General features: G+C 43.3%; 1 protein-coding gene across 7 annotated transcripts; it reads right to left on the bottom strand.

Moving 5' to 3' along the window:
• Nucleotides 1-197: 197 nt before the first annotated feature.
• Nucleotides 198-23408, bottom strand: LOC111845445 (POU domain, class 2, transcription factor 1-like). Of its 7 annotated transcripts, XM_072700814.1 has the most exons (15): nt 22088-22413; nt 16469-16623; nt 15662-15708; nt 15130-15225; nt 13765-13935; nt 13444-13582; nt 13262-13353; nt 13003-13170; nt 9146-9287; nt 8659-8804; nt 8284-8466; nt 7939-8044; nt 7557-7824; nt 6007-6095; nt 198-5472 (listed from the first exon to the last, which is right to left on the bottom strand). In XM_072700814.1, the coding sequence occupies exons 4-15, from the start codon at nt 15154-15156 to the stop codon at nt 5201-5203; spliced, it is 1803 nt and encodes a 600-aa protein (XP_072556915.1). In that variant the 5' UTR covers nt 15157-15225; nt 15662-15708; nt 16469-16623; nt 22088-22413; the 3' UTR covers nt 198-5200. The 7 variants fall into 7 exon arrangements, with proteins under 7 accessions (XP_072556915.1, XP_023670635.2, XP_023670634.2 ...); XM_023814867.2 differs by lacking the exons at nt 15662-15708; nt 22088-22413 and adding an exon at nt 23034-23408 and having other exon boundaries at nt 8284-8463; XM_023814866.2 differs by lacking the exons at nt 15662-15708; nt 22088-22413 and adding an exon at nt 23034-23340.
• Nucleotides 23409-24543: the final 1135 nt, after the last annotated feature.

The raw sequence follows: 24543 nt of genomic DNA on the forward strand, positions 1-24543 counted from the left end.
CTTCAGTCAGATTTACTGTGAAGTGAACTGCAAATACAAATGCTGGCCTGAAATGCATGTCCCTCTCTCTCCCCATCTCTGCCTCGACCTAAACTAGCTTTCCTGTTCCCCTTTGTTCTCAACTGAAAGTCCTTATTTACCCTTCACCCACGAGTCTGCCGATATTTGAGACTAAAAGTGACACAGGGAGACATGTATGTGTATCAAAGAATTTTAATTAGATTTTAATTATAAAAGAATTTCACTATCAAGGAGACACCTTTACAAAGACTGGAAAATGGTTTAACGTTTACAGTAAGTATACTGTACAGTTACAGTAAGAATTCATATATAAAAACAAAATACAGCAGACAAACATCAATGTATATACCCAAATTCATATTTCTAATAGTCCTGCCCAGATTTTAACCATTTATGTCTGAGTTGCTTTATAATTGGAGGCCAAAGGCATTTGTCCCCATAGCAACCAACATGAGCAACAGCAGTGTGATGAAAGGGACAAATATATCCTGCCCCCTCCCCTTTTATGGTGTAACTCTTACACCTGTCACTCAAGGGTCACCATGACAACAGTGTAAGCTACACAGCAGGTATGAGCAGAAAGAAAAAATGGCAAAAGCTTAAGTCAAAATATAGTAAAGGTAGAACAGCCTCACACAATTAACTGTCAGAATGATCATCTAAAAGTAACAACTTAAGAAATATGTACAGCTTGTGTTTACATTTTAAAATGATGACTCCCAGGAAAATGGAACTTGAAACTTAGCCGATATATATCCAGTACAAAAGGCCAGTCTTCCCCCAACAAGAGTACGACAACTTTGTATTTAAACTGCATGCTATGACAGGAAAGCGCTTTACACCAAAATCAACAAGGGGGTTTTAAATTGTCCCACCCCTCCTCAAGTGTCCTAGAAATGTTCCAAAATAAAGACTAAAACTTTGGAATAGGCTGCCCTCCCCAGAGTGAACTCAGCGGGCTGGGCCATCTTTGGTATGTGCGGCAGGCAGGGCGGCCGGTCCACTCGTTTCATTTGGGTTTTTGCTCCGGCACAAAGTGTGTAGGACCCTCCCACCCACGTTTAGCTCCCCAGAAAGGCAACACACAAACAGGAAAGTGACAGAGGTCTCTTTACAGCTGTGCCGAGACAGACCGAGTCCAGCCCTGGAGCACGATGCATAGCTATACGGCCAAAACGAAGCACACTCTGGGAGCAAAAGTGAGGGACAGGGAGCGGTGACGGACAAACTGTGTATTCCAGAACACAACCACACACAACCCCAAGCAGACAGCAAGGTGACGTTTTGGTATCTGTCACAGGAAGGCCAGGACCGGGGACACGCTGACGTCTTTGGTTTTCTCTGAAGCTTGAGGATGGACACACACACACACCCTTACGTATACATTCAGCAAGAAATGAAGACGCCACATCAGAAGGATTGTCATACATTAGTAGAAATGAACAAGTCCACGACAGTGCTATAGCTACCTAACAGAAAAAGGCAGCACAAGGGGATGTAATGGTGAAAGGGTATAGTGAACGGAGTGCTGCCGACATTCGACATTCACACCTCAGTCAGCGGTCATTTATGAAGGGGCCTCCCCACACAGGCACCGACGAGGTGGCACTCCACACGCATCCCCAGCCCAGAACTTGTAGTACATTTGAAAGGACACCTCAGACACACTCAGCCAGCTTTATGAAGATCTTCACGGCCTCATGCTTCCCCTTCCACCATGATTAACTTCCATTTATCCCTAACCTTTCTTGCAGGCAAAATTCTGAGAAACATTCTATGTGAATTAATGGGAATATATTGGAATTACTAGGAATAAACTGGAAAATTTCAAAACTGCAGATTAGCCTATAACAGGAAACATAAACGTAGTTGTAGTTGGGGGAAAAAAAATCATCTTGATGGCAATAATAATGCTATCACTCTGTGACCAAGCGCTTGTAATTGTATATGCAGAAACATCCCAAAACAAGCATACGCATTAAAACGCACTGCTTATAAGACATATTATATAGTTTGCTTTCTTTGCCACATCTGACAGCTTGTGCAGAGTCCCATGGGGCTCTAGATTTCCAAAATTCCCCATCTTAACTTCCCATGGAAAGCTTCCCTAAATATTCTGCCTCTTTGCAACCCTAATCCCACCTATCATCCAGTTACACCATATTGACGATCAGCCAAAGATCAAAGATCATAAGCATCCACACCAAGAAATGTACCCCTTACAAGCATATATGGTGATGGAATCATTAAATGGCAATTCTGAAGGGTTAGGGGTCAAAGCCAAGGAAATAATACAAAGAAATTTCAAAGGCTAGAAAAACTGATTGTTATTCATTTCTATCAAAAGAAGAAAAAAAAGGAAGAGTATCTTCACATGTTAAGACCAGTGGCTTTAGAGTCTGTTTCCTTGTTAATTACCAGCCTACAGGAGGTCAGGAACTCAGCCATCAACTGAAGGCTCCATGAACCAGGCCATGTCCCCGCAAAGCGTCACGGCAAGGCAGCTGGAACTGTGACAAACACTAACACATCATTATTTACAAATCACCATATTTAATAAGTGAAAACCTTAATTTAAATACAGGGAATTACCAATACTTTTTTTCTAATTTACTGGCCGCTGGAATTTGCTGTATTTTTCCAGTAAACCACTAGCTATCTCAGATACATACTAGCGATGCACCGATAAGGACATTTCTGGCTGATACCAATAGCCAGTTATTTAGAAAACTGACATTACCGATACCGATTGTTTGGGAGGTTCTGCTTAAATAAGTTTAAAGGACATTCCACCCAAATAAATTAAAAAAATAAATAAGTTACATTCCAAAAGCATGAATAAGTATTTTCCCACCAACTCTGGCATACAATAGTCCCAGAGCACTATATTTTCTAACTGTATACATCTTACATATTTATAACATTTATAAACAGAAGGGCTGACCAATCAAGTGTGATTAATTCCATAATTTTCCTATTATCTTTTGACTTCACACTGTCTGCACGGATTATTTTTGCCATTAAATGCTCGCACTACTGATGGAATAACGTTATTTGGCTGTACAGCAGCCTTCTTTATAGGAGCGGATTTGTTACTCTTCACTGTCCCACCTTAAGAAGAGCAATCAAATTTACTGCATTGAAATGGTTATTAATGGATCCTCCTCGTGAAAGTTTAGCAGAGCAATGTTTGCAAAATACATTTCTAAGGTCTAATGACTTTGTGAACAATAAAATTCCACACAGCAGACATTTTTCTTACCGTTTAGTACGCAGGCATGCAAAACAATATGGGGAATTATAAGTGGGAAATATCGGCTCATTTACAATGATTCACTGATGGCTAATTGTTGCTGTATTGGCCGATACTGATAGCTGGCCGTTACAATCGGTGCATCTCTAATACATACACAACCTGTCCTGTGATAAGCAAGACCTCTACATCATTACTCAGTCTGAATCTACTGAGAAAACCACACTAATGCAGTAGTAGTGATAGGAGACACAACATGGGAGGGGGGCGGGGGGGGTACTGGCCCATAGAGACACTCCACCTGGTGGTGCGACGCAAATTGGTTTAGAGCTAGATACTAGTTACCAACACCAATTTCTTGAAAAAAACGTTTAAATGAAAGATAAGTAGTCAGATGTTTATACAGTGGTGAAGTCTTAATCATGGTCACACAGTAACATCCTTAGACAGACAGACAGAGACAGACAGACAGACAGACAGACAGACCAGACAAAGCAGCAGCAGCAAAAGGGAACAACTTTGGTTCAAGCTTTCGTTTGGTGGCTAAAGTTTGTAAGGGAAGGGAAAAAAAACAGCTCCACAAAAGCCTGACCATGGTTCACAAAGTTAGAGTCAGTCCAATGTAGAACAGACTGATACAGAGCACACGACAGACTGTGGTTCTAGAAAGAAAAAAAAAAGTCAATACACACATGCAGTTTTATTATCACATGGAGTGGACGTTAAGGTTTCAAACATTTCTTTAAAAATCAAGCATAAAAATGTGCCTGACCAGTAATCCAAGCTCATTAAGCATCTCCTCCCTACGGTTTGCTTTAATGCACTAATTCTCTCTCTCTCGCTCTCTCTCTCTGTCACACACACACACACACACACACACACACACACACACACACACACACACACACACACACACACACCTCCTCACATGGAAACTAAAGTATTTCGCCCATCAGTCTTTGGAAAGTGTCATGACAGTATTGCATTATCAGTCATGACCCAAGTAGGGATTCTCCTAATAGACACTTTTATGCTAATCTACAGAAACATACAGACACGTGATATTTTTGGTATCTGAATAGAAGCTGGTTAAAGAGTAGAGAGATCAATGAGCCACAGAGCAGCTGGTGCCAACATGGTCCTCGGGTTCTGGGCACAGAACGGCCCCGAAGCGTCGGGCCAGACCCAAAAGGCCAGGAGCGACACCTGCGCTGAGAGGCCGCACAAAGGACCTTAAGGCATGAGGATGGAGAGCGCCGCCACCAGCGCTCCCTGTGCCAGTTACGACAGTCAAAACCACAGCACGTCAGCTTCCTGTAAAGCTCTCACAATTAGAGTACAAAAATCAGTGTTGTCTATTGTCCTCACCACCCTATTAATTCATGCAAACTCCTGCAGTACCAGTGTTTTAGAGAGACACATGTTGAATAGCACGATTCCTTACAGTAAAACGAGCCCAAGCAAGAACACAGCTCCCTGTAAGCTTAAAGCCTTCTAACCGTGTTTAAGGTTTCAGTTAAGGACAATATAAAGCTAAAAAAATTCACTAAGAAAGTCAACACACACACACACACACACACACACACACACTCATAGCCTCTTCAGCACGCACAGCAGTGAACACTGAAAAGCTTCTATATAAAAGTTTCACCCACCCTCCATATGTGAGACAGATAATCAGTACAATAATAATTACTTCTGTAAATATGTCAATGCAGTTGATCTTCTTAGATTAGAATTGCCTACGTTTCTTTCAGTAGCAGTCTTTGCAAAAAAGACCCAAGAAGTTCCTACATGCCAAGAACCACACAATCAAGCATGAAGACCCAGGATGTGTCTTTAGGCCTGAAGCTCACGGAAAAACAGCAGGAGGGACGTCCAGCACAGGCTTCGCTCTTGGTGGCAGCAGATCAGTCAGTACGGTCTTTACTGGGCCTTGGTGGAGGTCACCGTGCCGTGGTGGGAATCGCCATGGGGAACAGAGGCGACCTGCAGGTTGAGGGCCCCGCTTCCAGCTCCCCCCACAGCCCCGCTCGCAGACACTAAGCTGATTGGGTTGCTAGTCAGCAGGGACAAGTTCTGTGGGTTCAGGAAAAGTGGAGCAGGTACCAGGTTGGTGGTTCCGGCACTAGCATTCGCAAACAACAGGTTCCCATTTCCATCGACGGATATCGGCAGAGTCCCACTGGATGCCAGGGCTGAGGAAGAGAAAGTAAGAGTCACCACAGTGTCTCTAATAGTATGAAACCAAAATCAGGATGGTGTCCCCGTCAGTACGGAGCCAGAGTCACGGGCGCGTCCCCGTCAGTACGGAGCCCAGAGTCACGGGCGCGTCCCCGTCAGTACGGAGGCCAGAGTCACGGGCGCGTCCCCGTCAGTACGGAGGCCAGAGTCACGGGCGCGTCCCCGTCAGTACGGAGCCAGAGTCACGGGCGCGTCCCCGTCAGTACGGAGCCAGAGTCACGGGCGCGTCCCCGTCAGTACGGAGCCAGAGTCACGGGCGCGTCCCCGTCAGTACGGAGGCCAGAGTCACGGGCGCGTCCCCGTCAGTACAGAGCCAGAGTCACGGGCCTGTCCCCGTCAGTACAGAGCCAGAGTCACGGGCGCGTCCCCGTCAGTACAGAGCCAGAGTCACGGGCGCGTCCCCGTCAGTACGGAGCCACCACACTCTCTTGGTTGGAATGGAGGGCACAGGCACCAAGCAAGAAGAGTAATATCAGAACAACACAAACCTTGAATGGTGGCAAGGGTGCTGTTACTCATCAAGGCCGGACTCAGAGCGCTTCCCAGGCCTCCAGGAGCCAGGCTCAGCAACGCCCCCCTGTGGCAAATAAGCAAATACAAGTCAGTCAATCAGAGGGTAATGAGCAGAAGTGCTTGTATGATTTATACCTCACTGACTGGCAATGGCTCAATTAAGAGTAACAGCACATAAAAATATATTTAAGGGCTACATTTTTGCTGTTTCTCACATTTGTCCTCTGATAAGAGATTAACTGAAAATTGTCCACTAGTTAACACTCTGGGGTCTTGGGGTAGGGAAGACCCTTTCACTGACTGGGCCATGGTGACATATTTCATTAAATATCATAAACTTAATCAATGGCAAATAATTAATAATTAGATGACTAAATGGTGCAGTTGCAACATTAAGTTGAATAAATAAGAAAAGCCTAACTCATGTCACTATTTCTGGCCTCCTTCCATTGAATATGTAGGAGCTCTCATGTGTATGCATGAGCCATTCACACCTGGCCACATCCTCCCCCCCCCCCTTTTATGGTGCTGATGGGGGTGTATCTGGATCGCGTTTTCCCATTGCGTTGTTCATCAAATTACCATGTGAATGCGACTTGAATACACGGTAATGCGGTTATTTAGAATGCGAATAGCGATCTTCAAGGTGAGGGAGGTACTACACACCCCCGATGCAGGTAAAACAAAGAAAGGGTGACATGGGATCAGCTGGATAGTTTAATAGCTAGTTACAGAAAAGAGAGAGCTTCCGTTAAATACTCAAGGTTAACACTTTCAATTTTACCATCCAAAAAAAGTATACCTTTAAGATAACCATTACAGTGAGCCTGAGCATTTGAAAAATTAAAACTGCAATACATTAACCAAATAGCATTAAGTGGACATTAAGTATTGCTGTATTATTTCTTTTACCAACCTGCTCCAAGCAAGTACTTGTATTTCTATACTTATATTGCAATCAATACTATATTGCCATCAATGTTTGTGTTCCTCCAAATTATTTGATAATTTGGTTTTTACTGAAGTTACTGAAGAACAACTGATTCTTATGCTCCATCTTTAACAAATACGCACACACAATTTTAGTTTAATTAAATATTTAACTTTATCTTAAAGCCTGAACTGCCCTCTTTACAGAAATTAAGTGGCATGTACGGAGAACAAAAATTAATGCTGAATCGCAACAACATATAAAGCAGATGTATGGAACTGCATTATATTAGGAAGTGATATGTGACCAAAAAAAAACTATGAAAAAATGTGGTTGTGTTGAAAAAGGTGCACGAGGTATATTTTCATTACAGACATTCTTCTAGCAATAAACACAGCAGAATACTGGTAGTAAAAACAGATGCAAATGATTCAGGACGGAAGCTGCCCTTACACGCTTGGACAGAGTATTTTGATATCTAGAGCGAGAAAAGTACAGCTTTACTCAAGGGGGATAGCTATGCAAATCCCCACCGCCAGCAGGCTTGCGTGAAAGTGTCAGCGTGCCAGAGCACGGTGTTGGTGCGTGCCTTACCCTGGCGTGAACTGCGGGGACGCCACGAGCCCCGGGCCCAGGCCCGCAGCCGCGGCAGCCATGGCGGCACTTTGCAGGGCGGCCGGCAGCCCGGGCGTCGCCATCATCACCTGCGAGGTCGAGCTGGAAGCTGCCGGCACCTGAGTCACCACCGCCGTCTTCTGGGGCCGGCCTCCCTCCCCGAACGAGGGTGTCGCTGTGCATGTCGACATAGTAACCGTTGATATGACAGACGCGGTGTTTGTAGTCGCTGCCCCGAGGGTCGGGCCTGGAATAAAGGGAAACCTTTAACAGGGTGTTTCCAGGGGACTCACACAGATTGGCCAGCTGGGATGGCAGGTATGACCACCAGTATCTCCCAGCATTCCCGCATCACTCACACCTGTGAAGGCGAGGCTGGAGGCGGCTGTGCTGGTCAGTGCTGGGGGCAGGTTTCCAGCCAGCGAGACGGGGGCTGCGCTGGTCACTAGGCTGGCCGTGCTCGACACCTGGGGAGAGCAGAGCTTCAGAAGTGAGCAGCTCCAAGCGTCAGAGGGCCGTGCACGCATGCACGTACATACACATACAAACCAGAGCGGTTTCAAGCTTCAGGAGGCTCACACACACAAGCAGCTCTAGGAATCCAGTCTCCCCAAGATGAGAAACATCACCAGAACAGGGAGACTGAACTGAAAACGCTGCTGAAGGAGACCCCTACATGTGCCATTGTACGAGGAGTGGAGCGTACCACAGGGTTGGAAGGAGCAAACACTGCTTTAACTGCTGTGTTTCCAGTGCTGGCATTGCTTGGTGGGTTGATCCTCTTCTCCTTCTGCCGGCGGTTGCAGAACCAAACGCGGATAACCTCCTTCTCCATATTCAGTTGATCGGCGATCATGGTGATCTCCTCAGAGGTAGGTTTTTGGTTCTGCTTAAAAGGGGCAAAGACACCAATTGCCATGTCAGCATGAGGCGTAAAAGGCGTCATGACGCCCAGATTACGGGAGTCAGGCAAGGCCAAGGCGAGCAGAGCGGACCATTATCCACACACGGTCCAGGAAGCTTCATTATGACATTTCACAGAAGTCCCCGAGCACCAGGTGAGGTGTGAAGGTTCGTTTACCTCCTGAAAACTCTTTTCTAAGGCCACTCGAATGTTGGTCTCAATGCTGGTCCGCTTCTTGCGGCGCCGGTTGGTACCCTCCATGCCCAGACTCGGTGAGCCAAGGGCACTGGGGCTGGACAGGGAGGGGTCTGAGTTGAGGTTCTCTGCAAAGACGGCAGATGGAGGAGGAATGGTTAGCACCTGTGAAGAATGTGCGTAAACACTCAGCAAGACGACGACAAGGAAAGAACATGCACACATCCTCAATGATCCAGGCCCATGACATATGGGCTGTCTATCCTCGATATTTTATGCCTGTGTTTCCCAATCCACTCCTGGACGACCCACAATCAATCCATGTTTTTGCTCCCTTCCAGCTCCCTGGGAGGGAGCAAAAATGTGGACCATCTCTGGGCCCACGAGGACTGGACTGGGAAACACTATATGAAGAATGGTATGTTCAGACAGTTTTACAGCTTTAGAGCCCAAGCTCTGAGTGACAGACCTGCATCGTTAAGCCACTTCTCCAGCAGCGGCTTCAGCTTGCACATGTTTTTGAAACTCAGGTTCAGGGCTTCGAAGCGGGAGATCGTGGTCTGACTGAAGTCATTCCCATACAGCTTGCCCATGGCAAGGCCGACATCCCCCTTTGGAGAAAGAGAAAAAGAGTACATGCTCTCAGGACAAGCCAGAAATCAGTGGGGAAAATACCCAGCCTGCCTTCTTATACAGAAGAGCAAGTAAGTAGTAGGGAAGACACTTTTCATTCAATATCATAAACTTAATTCATGGCAAATAAATTATATCATATATTTGTTTTGGCATCACACTCATCTTATTTATAATATACATTTAAATTATGTCAGATTTATATTAAGTTTGTAATCTGACGCCAAAGTATAGACATTGCAAAATGCAGTCGAACACTTGCAGAAACATTATGAAAGTTCATAGTAAGCAATGGTGCCAGTTTGTTTTGATCCCAGATATCTGATCACCATTGTTTTGGCTACATGAAGATGACTAAATGGTGCAGTTGCAACATTCAGTTGGATAAATAAGAAAAGCCTAACTCATGTCACTATTTCTGGCTCCTTCCATTGAATATGTAGGAGCTCTCATGTGTATGCATGAGCCATTCACACCTGGCCACATCCCCCCCTTTTATGGCGCTGATGGGGCTGTATCTGGATCGCGTTTTCCCATTGCGTTGTTCATCAAATTACCGTGTGAATGCGACTTGAATACACGGTAATGCGGTTATTTAGAATGCAAATAGCGATCTTCAAGGTGAGGGCGGTACTACACACCCCCGATGCAGGTAAAACAAAGTTAAGGTGACATGATTTACTTTTTTGCCGATTTAACCTCATTTTAAAAACTTTAATACTTCTGACAATGGACGTTTTGAAAAGAAGACAGATTACGGATTTAGTCAGTGTTTTTTTTCCATGATTCTACTTAAAGATTTAAGAGAGATATAAACTGAAATAGACGCGAAAAATATGCTGCATCGTCCCCAGAGGGTTAATAAGTAGCTCATTTATATAGCACAAAGTGCTTTACAGGAAATAAAACAAAGATATTCAAACATCAATAAAAGGCTTCTGGACAAATAAGTTTTCAGATATCCTTTTAGAGTGTCCACATTGCTGGCTGGTCTAACGGCCATGGGCAGACTGTTCCTCAGCCTTGGGGCACAACCACAAAAGCTCCGTAACCCTTAGTCTTACACCTGGATCCGGGGACAACAGGAAGACCTGAATGTCTGGTTTGCCGAGTATTGGCTCAAAAGGTCACAGACGTAAGTGGACACCTGATTGTTAACCCTCTGCAGCCTGAGGCCTCTCAGCCACTTTCGGGGTGGTCTGACATGCCTTGACATTTTAAAATATTTCACCTATCTAAAAAACATTTACCCCAAAGTGTTACATTTGCTTTTATTCAGCACAAACTCGGCACCAATAATCTGAGACCACTTAGAGCAGGGGTATTCAACTAAAATTTAAAGAGGTCCAGTTAGAGAAAAATTCTTGAAGCAAAGGTCCGGAAGATCATAATGTCTAACTATTTAATAGTGTGATATATATTTAAGTAGCCTATTAGTTGCATCAACATTGTATGTAATCAGTACCTGACTGTCAAATCAAATTAATTCAGTACAATTCAAAAACGTAATTTTTTTGTCACGTGACATATTACTTCGGCCAGTTGGCTGGAGTGAGATTTTCAATTCGAGATGTCTGCACACATGTAACAGTTCTCACCTTGTAAATAGTCTGCTTTTTAACCGTGTAAATACACTTTTGACGTAGCTAATTTTAGGTTTTTTAATGGAATAATATAGATTTGCCGTAAGATTTCCAGCATGAGTCTGAAAGCGTGTCATGCCAGATGCTTGAGGTTTGGCAACCCTGAAAACGTACATTTTCTGTTTCACATGAGTTTATTTATATAACAGATAACATTATTTTATACATATGTTAAAATGCAGAAACTTCAACGAACATGCAATCAACAATAAACTACGTCTATTTATCCAACGTGTTATATAATATATATTGTATTTGAAAACTTTTCAGCTTTACGATTTCAGGAGAGCGCAGCCACTCTGTTAGGAACATTACGCTTTTTGTTTGCTGGTGTTAGCTTCGCTGCTGCTATTAACACAAGGCACATTAGCGCAGACAAAGGGCTGCATACGCCGAACTATACGTCTTGCTTGGCGGTCAAAGGCGTTTGACGTTCATTGGCGTGGGAAACGGCGGTTCTACTGCTAAACCACTACCGAAAAGACTACAAACGCTGCGCCGGTTAAAATAAAAGCGCCCCGTCAGGTTTTAAATAACTAAATGTTTTGGCTGTCGGTCCAGGTCCGTATGGGACAGCTTCTGGGTCCAGACCTGGACCGCGGTCCGCCTGTTAGTGACCGCTGACAGAGTGTTATTCTATTTTTTGTTAAAATCAACTTTAAACATATCCTTTTCAAAAACCTATTTTCAGACATGCTGAGAAATTGTAAAAAAATCACATTATAGACATTTTTAGCCAAGACTTTTGAGCTCTGAAGCTTATAGACACAGGGGTTGGCTACACATAGGTGAAAGAGACATTCTGAAATTTTATGTGGTTTGATTACTGGGGTGTTTGAACTTTAGAGTGATACTTTTTCTCAAAGTCAGTGGCCTGCACAATGAATATAGATGAGACAGGTGTCCCTACACCTGTAGTAGTTTGCATACTGTCAATGGCCCATCAGTCTGGAATGTCACCCCACACCCATCACTTTGCAAAGGTAGTTTGAAACGCAAGTAGCAACAATAAAATCCTTTTCACAGTTTATTGGTAGAGGGAATGAAAAATGAAAAACCGACCATATAAATATGATGCAGTGCCTATGCAGAGTTGACGGAAATAAAATAATTCACTATTATTAATGCTCTGGGGACAAGGGCATCGTTGACCGCGTATCATTCTCGTGTATTTCAGTTTATATCTCGCTGAAATCATTATGTAGAATCATGAAAAAAAACACTGACTAAATCCATAATCTGTCTTCTTTTCAAAAGTTCCATTGTCGGAAGTTTGAAAGTTTTTTAAATTAGGTTAAATCGGCAAAAAAGTAAACCATGTCACCTTTCTTTGTCTTACCTGCATCGGGGGCGTGTAGGACCGCTCTCAGCTGAAGATCGCTATTCACTTTCTAAATAGGCTGGGTTTGAACCGGCAATCGTGTGATTATAGGCACACAGGTTTAGCCCACTGAGCTATGAACACAGGTATGAGCTTCGCTGCTGAAAATGGCAACACTGGCGCAAAGCTTCAGCGGCAGAGACGTATCCGTGTGCTATATTGTAGCCGATCAGTGTAAACACTACCCAGACATGTGCTCTTGTTTATTTCGGTCACAATGGGCATATCCACATATTTCTTTACCCAGTACTAACTGTCGGATTATCATGTTATTATCATGTGAATAGCGCGATTTGCAAGTGGGTGCGCGATCAGAGCTGCTTCGAGACGCAGACGCTTAAGTCAGTCACTCTTGTTCTTTCTAGCTGTAAAAAAATATTTAGTTTCTACCTATATATATATATATATATATGAAAAATATACCATCCAAGTTTTCTGATGGTGTTTTTTTAAATGTGTATGACAAAAACTCAGTTATTTAAACGGTTTGGTGAAATTTCTGTCAGATCCTGCCGGCGGGATCGCCAACTCCAGAGGGGTAAGGGCCTTGTATGTAAATAAAATAATCTTAAAACTAATCATATTTTACTGGGAGCCAGCATGGAGATGCAGAATCCCCACCCTGATCCCAAAGTAAGTCTGCAAATAAAGAGAAGAGTGCCCTCAAACCTGAGTGAATCCCAGCTTGATTCTCCTCTGCTTGAATGTCTTGGCAAACTGCTCAAGCTCCTCCAGGTCGCTGGGCTCCTCTAAAGTGGGCGTGTCTATGCGCTTTGGTGTTACGTGGTTGATCGCCTGCACAGGTGCAGCTGCGATTGTGCGTGTAGGTGTCGCTGGCTGTACAACAAAGCAAGAGAAGCGATATTGCTATTCAGAAACATTTCACTTGGTTCCACGAATATTCCGATATCTACAGGCAGCCTCAGACCTGAGTGCTGATGGCGATGCTTGTCTGAGCCGGCAGCAGATTGCCTTGGCTTTGAGGTAGTTGTGTTAGCAGATTCTGGGCTTGCAGAATATCTGTAGGGCAAACAGGAACACAAGAGGTGTGATACACAAAGCGAGAAGGTGAGCAAAGCAGAGCCGACACAGTCACGGTGGCACACGTACTCTGTTGCCCCTGAGCCGTCTGCGAGATGATGAACTGCGCCGGCTGCAGCTGCGTGGCGATAGGGTGGCCCGGCTGCACCAGCACGAACTGCTGCAGATTTAAGTTCTGCTGCTGCAGCTGCTGTAGCTGCTGGAAATCCTCCAAGCAAAGAACAAAAGGGATGCATGTCATTACGGGAGCAGTGCATCAAGAACAACACAGGGAAAGAGACATACCCAAAAACAGTCTAATACAGCTGCAAGCAGGCTCTTTAAATGTACAGAAGATATGATGCACTGACACACTCTGCAGGCCCTGAACTAAGCAGGAGCACCACTTACTGGTGTGATCTGAATGGGCTGGGAGAGAGTGATGGGCGTGGCTGCAGAGGCAGAAATGGCAGCTCCTGTGGTGCTGCTCTGCTGGCTGGCCGAGTGCTGCACCGCTGCAGCCAGAAGCTGCGCTTGTGCTTGCTGGATCAGGAGCTGCTGCTGTGCTGGGGTCAGCGTCAACTGCAGCGGCAAGAGAGGGAACAAAGGTCAGAGCTCTGTGAATGAGCACAGAGCAAAACATGTGCCTGAGACAAGCAACAACACAATGTATGTCAGGAAAAAAAAAAGGAGTGCAAAGAGATGGGCGACTGCGGTGTCCTGTGACGCGGAGTATAAAGATGGGCAGAGCTGGCATGCCGTGACGCAGAGCAGGGAGATGGGCAGTGGCGGCGTCCCATCACATGGAGCAGAGACATGGGCATAGCCAGCATCGCACAATGCGGAGAAGAGAGACGGGCACTGGCGGCATCCTGTGCCATGAAGGAAAGACACTGGCCATCGGCATCCCATGAGGAGGAGCAGAGAGACGGGCCCCGGGGCCACTACGCGGAGCAGAGCACTGTGGGGTAGCTAACAGCACCCCATCTCTCCCCGTTCAATCAGGGTACAGACCCACACTTTTCTGCCGGTCAATGGCACCTCCACTCGGCACACAACTCTGCTCCACTCATTAGGGCGATTTAAAGCAAGTACTCACACCGGGAGATAATGAGCCCTCTGGGAAATCACTAATGATCTGTTTAGAAAGGCCATTATTCACACGTTTACCTACACAGGAGCTCCAGCCTCTGGCCTTGCACAACATTTAAGGCAGACCCAAAACTAAGAGAGCAGAACCACCAATTAACTTCATTATGTATAATAATTCCTTAATCAGGTTTTTAAATATACTTTACATATCATTTATTTCACACTTCGCATTCTTTCTTGCATTTAGTGTTTATCAGTTAAACTGATGATTTGCATATAGGGGCTATCCTTATGAATCTGTTCTATGGACCCGAAGTCCTCTACTGGGTCAGCCAACTGGAGGTTTTAACAATTCATACATACTATGCACCAAAATGACTAAACCTCATTCTCCAGATGTGACCCTGCTACTAAGTTGGTCCCCATAATCATAAGCCCAGAGAGATAAAGGCAGCACACAAGCAAGAAATCGGAGAAGCATGCTAAGGCCTTGTTAAGGAAAGGTGTACTATGCATGCTGAAACCCATGCTGACTGTGCTGTGACAGCAGAGCAAAGAACATCGATCATGTTTGCACTGCACAAAGAGAACAAAACAGGAACCACAAAGAAGCCAAAAGAAAGCGTGCTGGGGGCGTTTACAAACACCAGGGAGCCTTGAACAAGACCACAACGTGCCACTTACTCCAGTGATCTGTCCCCCAGCTAACATAAGCTGAGCCTGAGGCAGCGCCCCCAACTGGATGGTGGGCGGGGGTTCTGCTGCATCTGCAGACTTGGACTAAAACCAAAACAGAGCAGAGTCTGTGTAAAAAGGAGTATGATCTTACATTTACACCCACAAAATCCTGCTGATGCAGCACTCAACACAAAGAACCAAATGGTACAGATTAAGCAGAAGCTTAAGACGGTCAGCAAAGTTTAGTCTTCAGGTTATAAAAGCCCCAGTTTTTGTAATTGTTACATCAAATATCTTACTGGCATTTAAAATACACTTTAATTCAAATAAACCTAATTACTATAAAAAGAACAACATAAAACTCAGCATCATTACTCACACAGTACTTGATTAAAAAGATGATAAAATCATATCAGTTTCAGTATGAGACATACAGTCTTCACAGCATGGAGGGCCACACCCTAAATAAAAATCCCTACATAAAGGGCTAGAAACAACACCCTACAAACGGAGAAGATGGAAAAAGGCAGACACCTACAGAAGCTCCATGACAGGATCCAGGACACCCAAGGAAGGTCTACGAGACTACAGAGGGAAAATACGCAAAGTCGCCACAACACTCTATACAGCTAGGGGCACCCAGAGAACCTCCATAAAGTTGTCTCAGTAGAACAGCAAAGTAGAAGATTCAATGGATCAGTTCCTTGTACCAAGAGGCCCAAGTCTAACAAATCAGAGATAGTTTGGAAAGCAATTTCACTGTTTCGGGCTTTACACATAATATCAAAATACATTTAAAATCTACTTAAAGATCTTCAGGGGAAACACAGCAGAGTATGGTAATATAAAACTACTTAAGCTGTGCTGCTGAACTTTGCATATATTTGCATATTTATTCATTTCTTCCCCAAGGAACAACAACAATTAAAATAGAGGGCTGATTCAACAGCTCTTCCCCAGACGAGCAGAAACACCACAGGAATCAGAATCCCACATCACACTATAGAGCTATACAATGTGCAGGTAATCTGCCAGCAGCAGCAATACAGCTTCTTTGTGAAAGATGTAAGCGTAACAATAGGAGTGTGCATGCCGCTGGCGTGCACATCTGTGCGTTTATAGCACGAGACAGCTGTGAGAGTTTTTCACAAAAATGCCCTACAAGCACAGTGACTCCAGCAACGCAAAACTAAAACTGGGGTAACGTTTTGTTCACCTCTTTAGATAAGAAACGTGTTTTGACAACGTATATCTTTTTAAAGGATCCTGAGATTAAGTTACAGTTTAGCACCGTATAAAATTTAGTCGATAGGAGTCCACTACAAAAGAAGGGCATGTCTGTTACCTGTTGCAGCAGGGTCTGTGTGTTGGTACTGCTGACAGAGTCTGTCTGCACACTCCGTCTCTCGAAGTCCACTCCGTTTGTCCGTAGCCCCGGGCTTCCTTCGCCATTGCCCATGGCTCCTTTGCTTGATTCAGACGGACTGCTCATTCCTGACTCTGAAACAGACAAGACAACGTTATTCACCAGACCAGTCATCTCAGCATGATGAATGCCACAGATGCCAGTCCACCACTGTACACAAGAGGCACTGGGGCTCAGTACCTGCATTTACTGACAGGCAAGCAGTAGTGCAGAAATGCACAGATTAATCACACCGACAGACAGACAGACAGACAGACACACAAACCACTCTCACCTGTCACAAGCATAGAGGAGTACAGGACAGCTCCCAGCCAGCTCTAAGATGCGGGTATCGTTAAAGGGGAGTATAGAGCGACCCAGCAGAGGGGAGTCTCAAACAGCCTTTGGCTCTGTGGATGCACGAGCACCTCCTCTGCTTCTCTCGGATGTTATGGCAGCCCAAGTGCAAAAAAGTTCCTCTTCGCTGGAATAAGCCAGACAAAGACTGCAGCTGCCACTTTCAGTAATGAGGCATAATCAGTATGCAGCTGATTAAAGTCCTATGCAAATTTTCCGCGCTCGTTAGTGTGGTGCGAGTGCTTTGAAGTCTTGCGAGCGATTCATTTCGCATAAAGGACAGAAAGCTTTCTGCATAATTTAAATCTGTCATAAATATTTATCAGCTCATTACCATATTAATTGGATAACAAGACTGATTCTAACCCAGCCTCATGGTGAGGAAGTGGGTGTGAGTCCAAATAACAGCAGAGAGAGTGAACGGGCGAGAGAGATGCTGATGGCACGCAGCACCGGTAGCCAGGGTGACCGGGGGGTGGCAGCGTAACCCACCTATACACTGACATCGACAGCCTACCCATGGGCCAGCAAAGGCCTGTCCAGCCCTATAGCACAGCAATCCATGTCCAGCCAGAACACAGGCATTTGCCATCTGCACACCATGCAAGACTGAACAGTAATAAGTCTGTAGTTCCCCCCCCCCCCCATGGTCACCATTTATATTATGGTCTAAATGAGTAGATTTCACCTTAAGTTACAGAGAGCACTGTTTCAAACACCAGCACCTACCACCTTCTGTGATTGGCTAACCATAGCATCGCAGCAGACCAGGTCTGTAGAAGCCTAATCTCACTAATGTTATGTTTATTCAGAAAAGCAGTTTTCAGTGTACATTATAAAAAGGAAACAGTCAAGTACAGAAGTAAAATCATACATTCACATTGATGTGGATCCAGGGGGACTGAGTAACTGCAGCAAAGGTGAAACGTTTTGTGGCTGTGATCCACAGCTAAGCAGCTACGCTTTTAAAAGCAATGGTATTTTCCAACTGAATCAGCTACTTGATTTGATTTTTCTAACTTCATTATATGCTTCAAAATGTAGCTGTTTACACATAGTGCCAATTAATATTATTCTCATGTATAAATTAGCATTAACAGAAATCACAATTACAAAATCAGCAAACCTATTTAACAAGCTGATTAATTGCACTTAAAGTTCCACATCCTTTTGACATTCTACAGGAGTCAAAATAGTAAATTAATTACTGTTCAAATCAATATACATGTGTTCTTAGGTGCATTTTGTAACCTTTTTGTTCCTGTTTATGAAATGCAAAATCCTGCATTAACACAACTTCTGGCAAAACAGCTACGCAGCACAACATGCAGCATCCTAGACAGTTAACATGGAAGGCTACATTTACAGCTGCAGCGCAATCCGTATGCAAATATATGCATGCGTGCTCAACTGTATTAGCATATTCAGATAACCTGGAACTCTTTAGTGTTCATTTAGTGAAGATAAGGCTTTGAAGTCAATAAATGAAAATCATATGCAGAAAGGAAGTTGTACATTTTTTTTTTTTTAAAGTAAAATGCTACCTACACTACAGAAATCTCAAAGCCCATAGAATTTGACAGGCATCTTAAAGTCGTCTGACAGAACTTTGAGGAGCAGAGTTCAATGATTTCTGATAGTCAAAACATTCCAGTTATAAAAAAATAAATAAAAGCCAGAAACCTCTGCGGCTGATAACATGGCAGCTGTGTCTTCATCATCCCAAGCAGATAAACATACAGTTTGCTGGCCAGTGATATCTTAAGAGGATACAAATGTACAAACTGACAAATATGATATAGGAGGTGACTAACAAACTTTCAGTTTCTTTTAACATTACTGTTGCTACGACTACATGCTTCTGTAGGAGTGGGGGACGACAGCATTTTAGCTGAGGAAAAATGAGATCGTAAATATAAAATTTACATTCTGTGGCTGTTCAGATCCAATGATACACTATGCAGAGTTTAACAATTTTAAACAAACAATTGAAAATGAAACGTCCATAGCCCATAGCTCTAGGCTACTGAAATCAGTGAGACTAATGTCTTCAGGATGCACTTGCAGACAGTGACTCAGATACTAATAAGAGAAAATGCTAATTCCAGAACCATGCAGATGAAGATGAGGAATATTCTTATATTCCATTTTAATGAGAGCCATCTTGTGGTCACATTTAACACTGACCCCTCTTTTATTACTAGTGGGATCCAGAGGCAGAAAATTCAAGGATGTTGACAGAAGACCAGCACCATGAAGAGCCACCGTCTCCACAGTCAAAACAGAGTAAACGACCAGCATGTGAATTAGGGTATAAGTCTATATACACTGGCTCTCCAGAACCAGGGAACAGACACCTCTCAATACCCCTAAAAAGGCAAAACCGAACACCTGCACACATATTACGTGGCACAACTTGGAGGGTAACTTGCTCACATGTGAAAGCAGATAAGGCCCATGTCCTCACAGCAAGTGGCCACTGGCCAGAACGCCCCACACAGCTTATTTGTGCTGTAGCATCTGAAAGCTGTGGAGTCAGTGGAGTGATAAATGAATTATTCATGACCACTACGTCTGCCCTCATCCATATTCATGCATAAACTCAAATACCTATTTAGAGCAATACACTGTAGGAACAAATTTCTGCCATGCTTAAAATTATTTCAAATTTGAATACAATGTATGGCAATATGAAGGACATATAGCTTATTACTTTTCAAAATTCAAGCCGAGTTAAATGCTATTCTTGGTCAAACTATTGTAACAATCTATAATTAGACCTCATCAGTATGTGTAAAACAGTAGTACCAAGATTGCACTTTTCTTTGGTGTTTTAAAATCTGAAACTGAGGTTCATCAAGTCTACCTCACACAGCATGATGGGCATGTGAAAATGATGGTAGATGATTCACAGCTCTGAAGTAAACTACACTAGGTCTTTACTAAAAAGAAACCAACTGAATAAAGGAATTGCCAAAAAATATTAACACTTCTGCAATAACTGTGTCACTAACACCACCCCCAGCCCCCCCAAACTTAGATATGGCATAGCTGTGGTCACAAGATCTATTGTCATTCAACTGGGTCAGAGCATTATCGTACAAATACCCTTTCTGGTTCTGATTCTCCATTTATTTCTCTGAGCATAACCCTAATACCAACTATGACAAGTCTGACCTCTACCCAGCCCTAGCCTTAACCATAAGTAACCAAACAAAATGCAAGTCTTACGGCTATTTTAGCTTTTTGACTGCACTCACAGATGTCCCCAAAAGGTCCATGTAACAAGTTTTTTATCACACTGTGGGGACATTTGGCCCCTACAATGTCATATATACCTGAACAAACACACACATGCACACACAGTCCTCAATGGAACAAAAATGCACAACAACTTATAACTGGTACTCCTTCAACTTAAAAATAAACAGCTAAAGCACAATATACCTCACCAGCACCAAAGACAACATCATTTTTGAAACATTTAGATTTTCCACCACTTATTTGAACATCATGTGTGGTTAACCCCATTTTACTCAAACAAGTTCATTGTAGGTGTAATACCAAGAACACCTACGAAGGTTATATATATAGATAAATTATCCTTTACATTATATATGTATATGTGTGTGTGTGTGTGTGTGTGTGTGTGTGAGAGAGAGAGACGGTACCTATATCAACTCAATCAATAGACACTGTTCAGCAAGCAGCAGCACTTTACTGCAAACTGTAAATAAATAAAAATAAATCCTATATTTGCCGTTTGCACAAGTACAGAAGTTCTTCTCTTTCCCTATCCCATCTTGCTGCCCATAGCTTGGCCAACAGCACAGGTTCAGACAGTGCCCTGTGCCCCTGGAGCAACTGAGGGTCAAGGGCCTTGCTCAGGGGCCCACTGCTGCTATTAGACTGTCAGTGCTGGAATTCCAAACTGTTAATTTCTGATCAGAAGCAGAGTCCTAACATGCTGAGCCACACACCGCCCCAATTACGTCTGAGATGGGCAGCTGTACTATGCATGCATGTACAATTCTAATCAGTTTGATCACTCAGGAATTAGCATTCTTATGTGATATGGAAAAACAACAATTTTAATTGTAACAATTTCCTTTACAAATTATATATACACAAAATTGGATATTTTACACATTTTCATACTTGATAAAAGCTGTTTTATTAAATGTATTACTAACTTTAAGACAGCAGATAACCGACCAAATGAACTACATTGACTTCCTCGTTAACTGTCAATATTAACTCAGCCCTTAAATTGATCTAAAAAGAAACACGCACAAAATAAATGCCAGCGGCGAAATCAAGCATATACTTAAGATTACCGTCGGATGAAATACGACATCAAGAAAAACGAAATAAACAAAGAGCCAGAGGCCTGCTCTCGCGAAAAGCCTGGGCCTTGCGTGGACCGCCGGCGCCGCCTGGATAACGGCAGGCCGAAGGAGAAGGAATCACTGAAACCACAAACGCACATGGCCTCGTATAAAAAATACAAAACAGAGCGAGTGTATGTCTAAAAAGACGTGTATTACTAAACATGAGAGGCGGGGATCTATTCAGCCATTTTAAATAAAAGAAACCTCCCAAGCAGATACATTGTAATGAGACACTAATATATTCACCACTCCAGAACACACCCCGGCACAGAGGACAGCACACGGAGTTTGCAATGGTTTAATCATATTTATTAAACATGTAGATACTGAGAAACGTGGGGCGTGTTTATTTTCGAAAATCTTACCGCCTGACTTGTTCACTCCTAACATGCAAAGATGTCTAACAAACAAACTAATACTAAGAAATACTTCTGACAAGTGTCAAGCTCGTTTCTCAGGCAAACAGACCCTCCACGGTACGGGAATACTTAGCATCTGCTGAACAAAATAGCTCAAACTGGTAAGAATAAAACTGCGAAGTGACATGAGCACGGTTTAGGGGACTGGTTTGCATAATAAGTTATGAAAATTACTTTTAGTCCGTATGTGGAGTCCGCCTATAGGCTTAAAATGCGCGAAAGTCGCTTCGGACTAAAACGCCTAATTAAATGTAAATGACAGTGTCGCATCAAGTTCAGGCAGTAAGCATTTTGCTTACACACACAAAAAATACTATTAAGTTAATTTGCAGTTATACATCAGTTGTGGTGAAGTTGTTGAGTTAAAAGAGCGAACAGAAGCAGATACATACCCGCTTATCCCTTTGTAGGTTTGAAAAAGAAGGGAAAAAAACTATAAAAATGTTGCAAGAGTATCGGTTTAGCAGCGAAATATTGAAAGCAGACACTGGTCTGCCTCGGCCGGACAGGCAGGAATCAGCCGACGGGAGAAGTAACATTGAAACTGACGGCCGTATTAGTGCAGGAATCATTACTGAGGCGAAAGATATATGAGAGTTCAGTTTGTGAATAATTAGTCTTATGCATGATGGCGGGGCTCCGTATCTGTCAGGCTAACAGGAGGGCGGCGTGCTGCTGCTGGCGGTCGGGGATTGAATATGCAAACTTATATCGGTTAGTTGGTTTTAGGGTTATTCTGTACGAGAATAATTGGGGTTATGGTTATTCTGCATGTGGATGAATAGACTGCGGGGCTCCGTGGCTGTTAGGCTGACGGGAGTGCGAGGTGTTGCCGCCGCCAGCCGGGGAGTGAATATGCAAACTCGACTCGCCAATTCAAACGCAAAACAGCCTAGCGTTAGCATAAACATGGCTAATCAGCGACCTGCAAACACTCCGACAGCTGACCACAGTAAATGTAGATCACAGCCGTCAGATGTGCTCAAGCCGTGACTCGCTGGAAACGTTTAACGCTATGAGTTAATCACAACATGCTTAACTTTAAATTTACGATCGCCCCATTTCGACTCACATGGGGGAAACAACGCACAAGAGCTCGTCTGCTCCATTATTGTTAATAAGATGTTATGACACAATGTTGAATTTTATTCCTGGTCCTGATGTAGGAGCGGATGAATATGTAAAGTTCACCAATATTATCTTCTCCTGAACACCCACCTTGGGTTGTTTATAATGCGATGCAGTGTTTTAGAGCTTGGTGTTATATAAATCCTGACCCAAACAAAAGTTGAGAGTGTTTGAATATGAATATGAATATGTAAAGTTCAGTAATATTACCTGCTCCCGAACTCCCATCTTGACTCGTCGTTCCTCCGTCCGCCATTTTGAATATTTAACCCCGAATCCCAACCCCGAGATACACAACTATACACCCCGCCTTATAACAGAAAAACACATTATGCGGCTGATTATTCCACGGACGTGAAACCTTTTCGGTGTATTAGCATAATCCAGAAACAATACTTGGGAAAATATTTCAGTGATCGATTTAAAATCCGAAGGGAACTTCCATTGGCCGTCGGAAACAGTTGGCGAAAACTGACGAACTTCGAAAAACAAAAAAAAAGAAAAGGGGGGTGGCGACTGGAAACGACCACTTTCCCTCACGCAGCAGCAAACACAGAGTCGGGCATTCATGCATTTAATTATATGGCCGTTAACAATACTGATCAAAACACCGGGAATGGTTTTATTCGGAAACATGCGAACTGTGAAAGTGGAGAATTCCACAAACGAAGCGTTCGTCTGAAACATGTTTTTTTCTAAACTAAAACATATGGACCGAGGGAAAACGATATGCGTTTTTATACATGCGATGTTTTAAGAAACCTCTGAATATACTGGAGTACAGTGGGCGGAACAGCACGGTTCAGGCAACGGACTTGCATATGCTGTCTTTCAGCCAAAACAAATGCGACCATTTTCTTCTCAAGATACTTGTTTTCAGACAACGCTTAAGCCATGCACAAATAATATCACTTCACCATGACCCCGCCGTTGAAATAAAAAAGAGGTTTCAACGCTATCAGACTGGATTAATAGTTGCAGATATATTAATGCTATATTTAGAAACCAGCGCGGTGAATTAATTTATCCCATTAATTAAAAATCTTCCTTTACCATCGATTAAGTAATTCCACTGACTGTCTTTATGTATTTGCCTAATTTGTGTGTAACTGGGCGCTTGCAATTGAAACACCCTGCAGCCAGATCTTTTTTCCCCATTATGATTCATTGCCATTTATCATGATTCATGAATTTATTTGTTCAATTAATTAAAAACTAGCCAGTTTGCTGGAAGAAAATTGTAGTAAAGTTCATTACTCATGCATATGATTATGCTGTCAGAAAAATATAGGCTATTTGTATCTTTGCTTGTCACTGGGGCTGTACTCTCCAGGGTAACTACCTTTTAAGATACAGAAATGGACTACAAGAAAGATTTTTGTACCATTGTGGGTACATTAATGTTTGTACATTAAGTATGTTCCTCAGTCCATTTCTGTGCCTTAAATTAGACTAGGAGGTACATTTACCTACAACTAAGGGTACCATTGGCAGACCTTTACGGGTGCAGCCCCAGTGACAAACAACGGTACAAATTATTATTTTTTTCTGAGTGAACCTGGAGTGATGCATTCATCCTTAATCTTACACTCATGCAAGAATCTAATGCCAAATCTATATATTATTCCATTATAAACCAAACATTAGCCACATTAAAAGCATTGGGGTAGTTTGCAAACCCTACAGACTATCTACAAGGTAAGAAAACTGTTACATACAT

This window comes from Paramormyrops kingsleyae, chromosome 16 (genome assembly GCF_048594095.1).
Source record: "Paramormyrops kingsleyae isolate MSU_618 chromosome 16, PKINGS_0.4, whole genome shotgun sequence".
Classification (NCBI taxonomy): domain Eukaryota; kingdom Metazoa; phylum Chordata; class Actinopteri; order Osteoglossiformes; family Mormyridae; genus Paramormyrops; species Paramormyrops kingsleyae.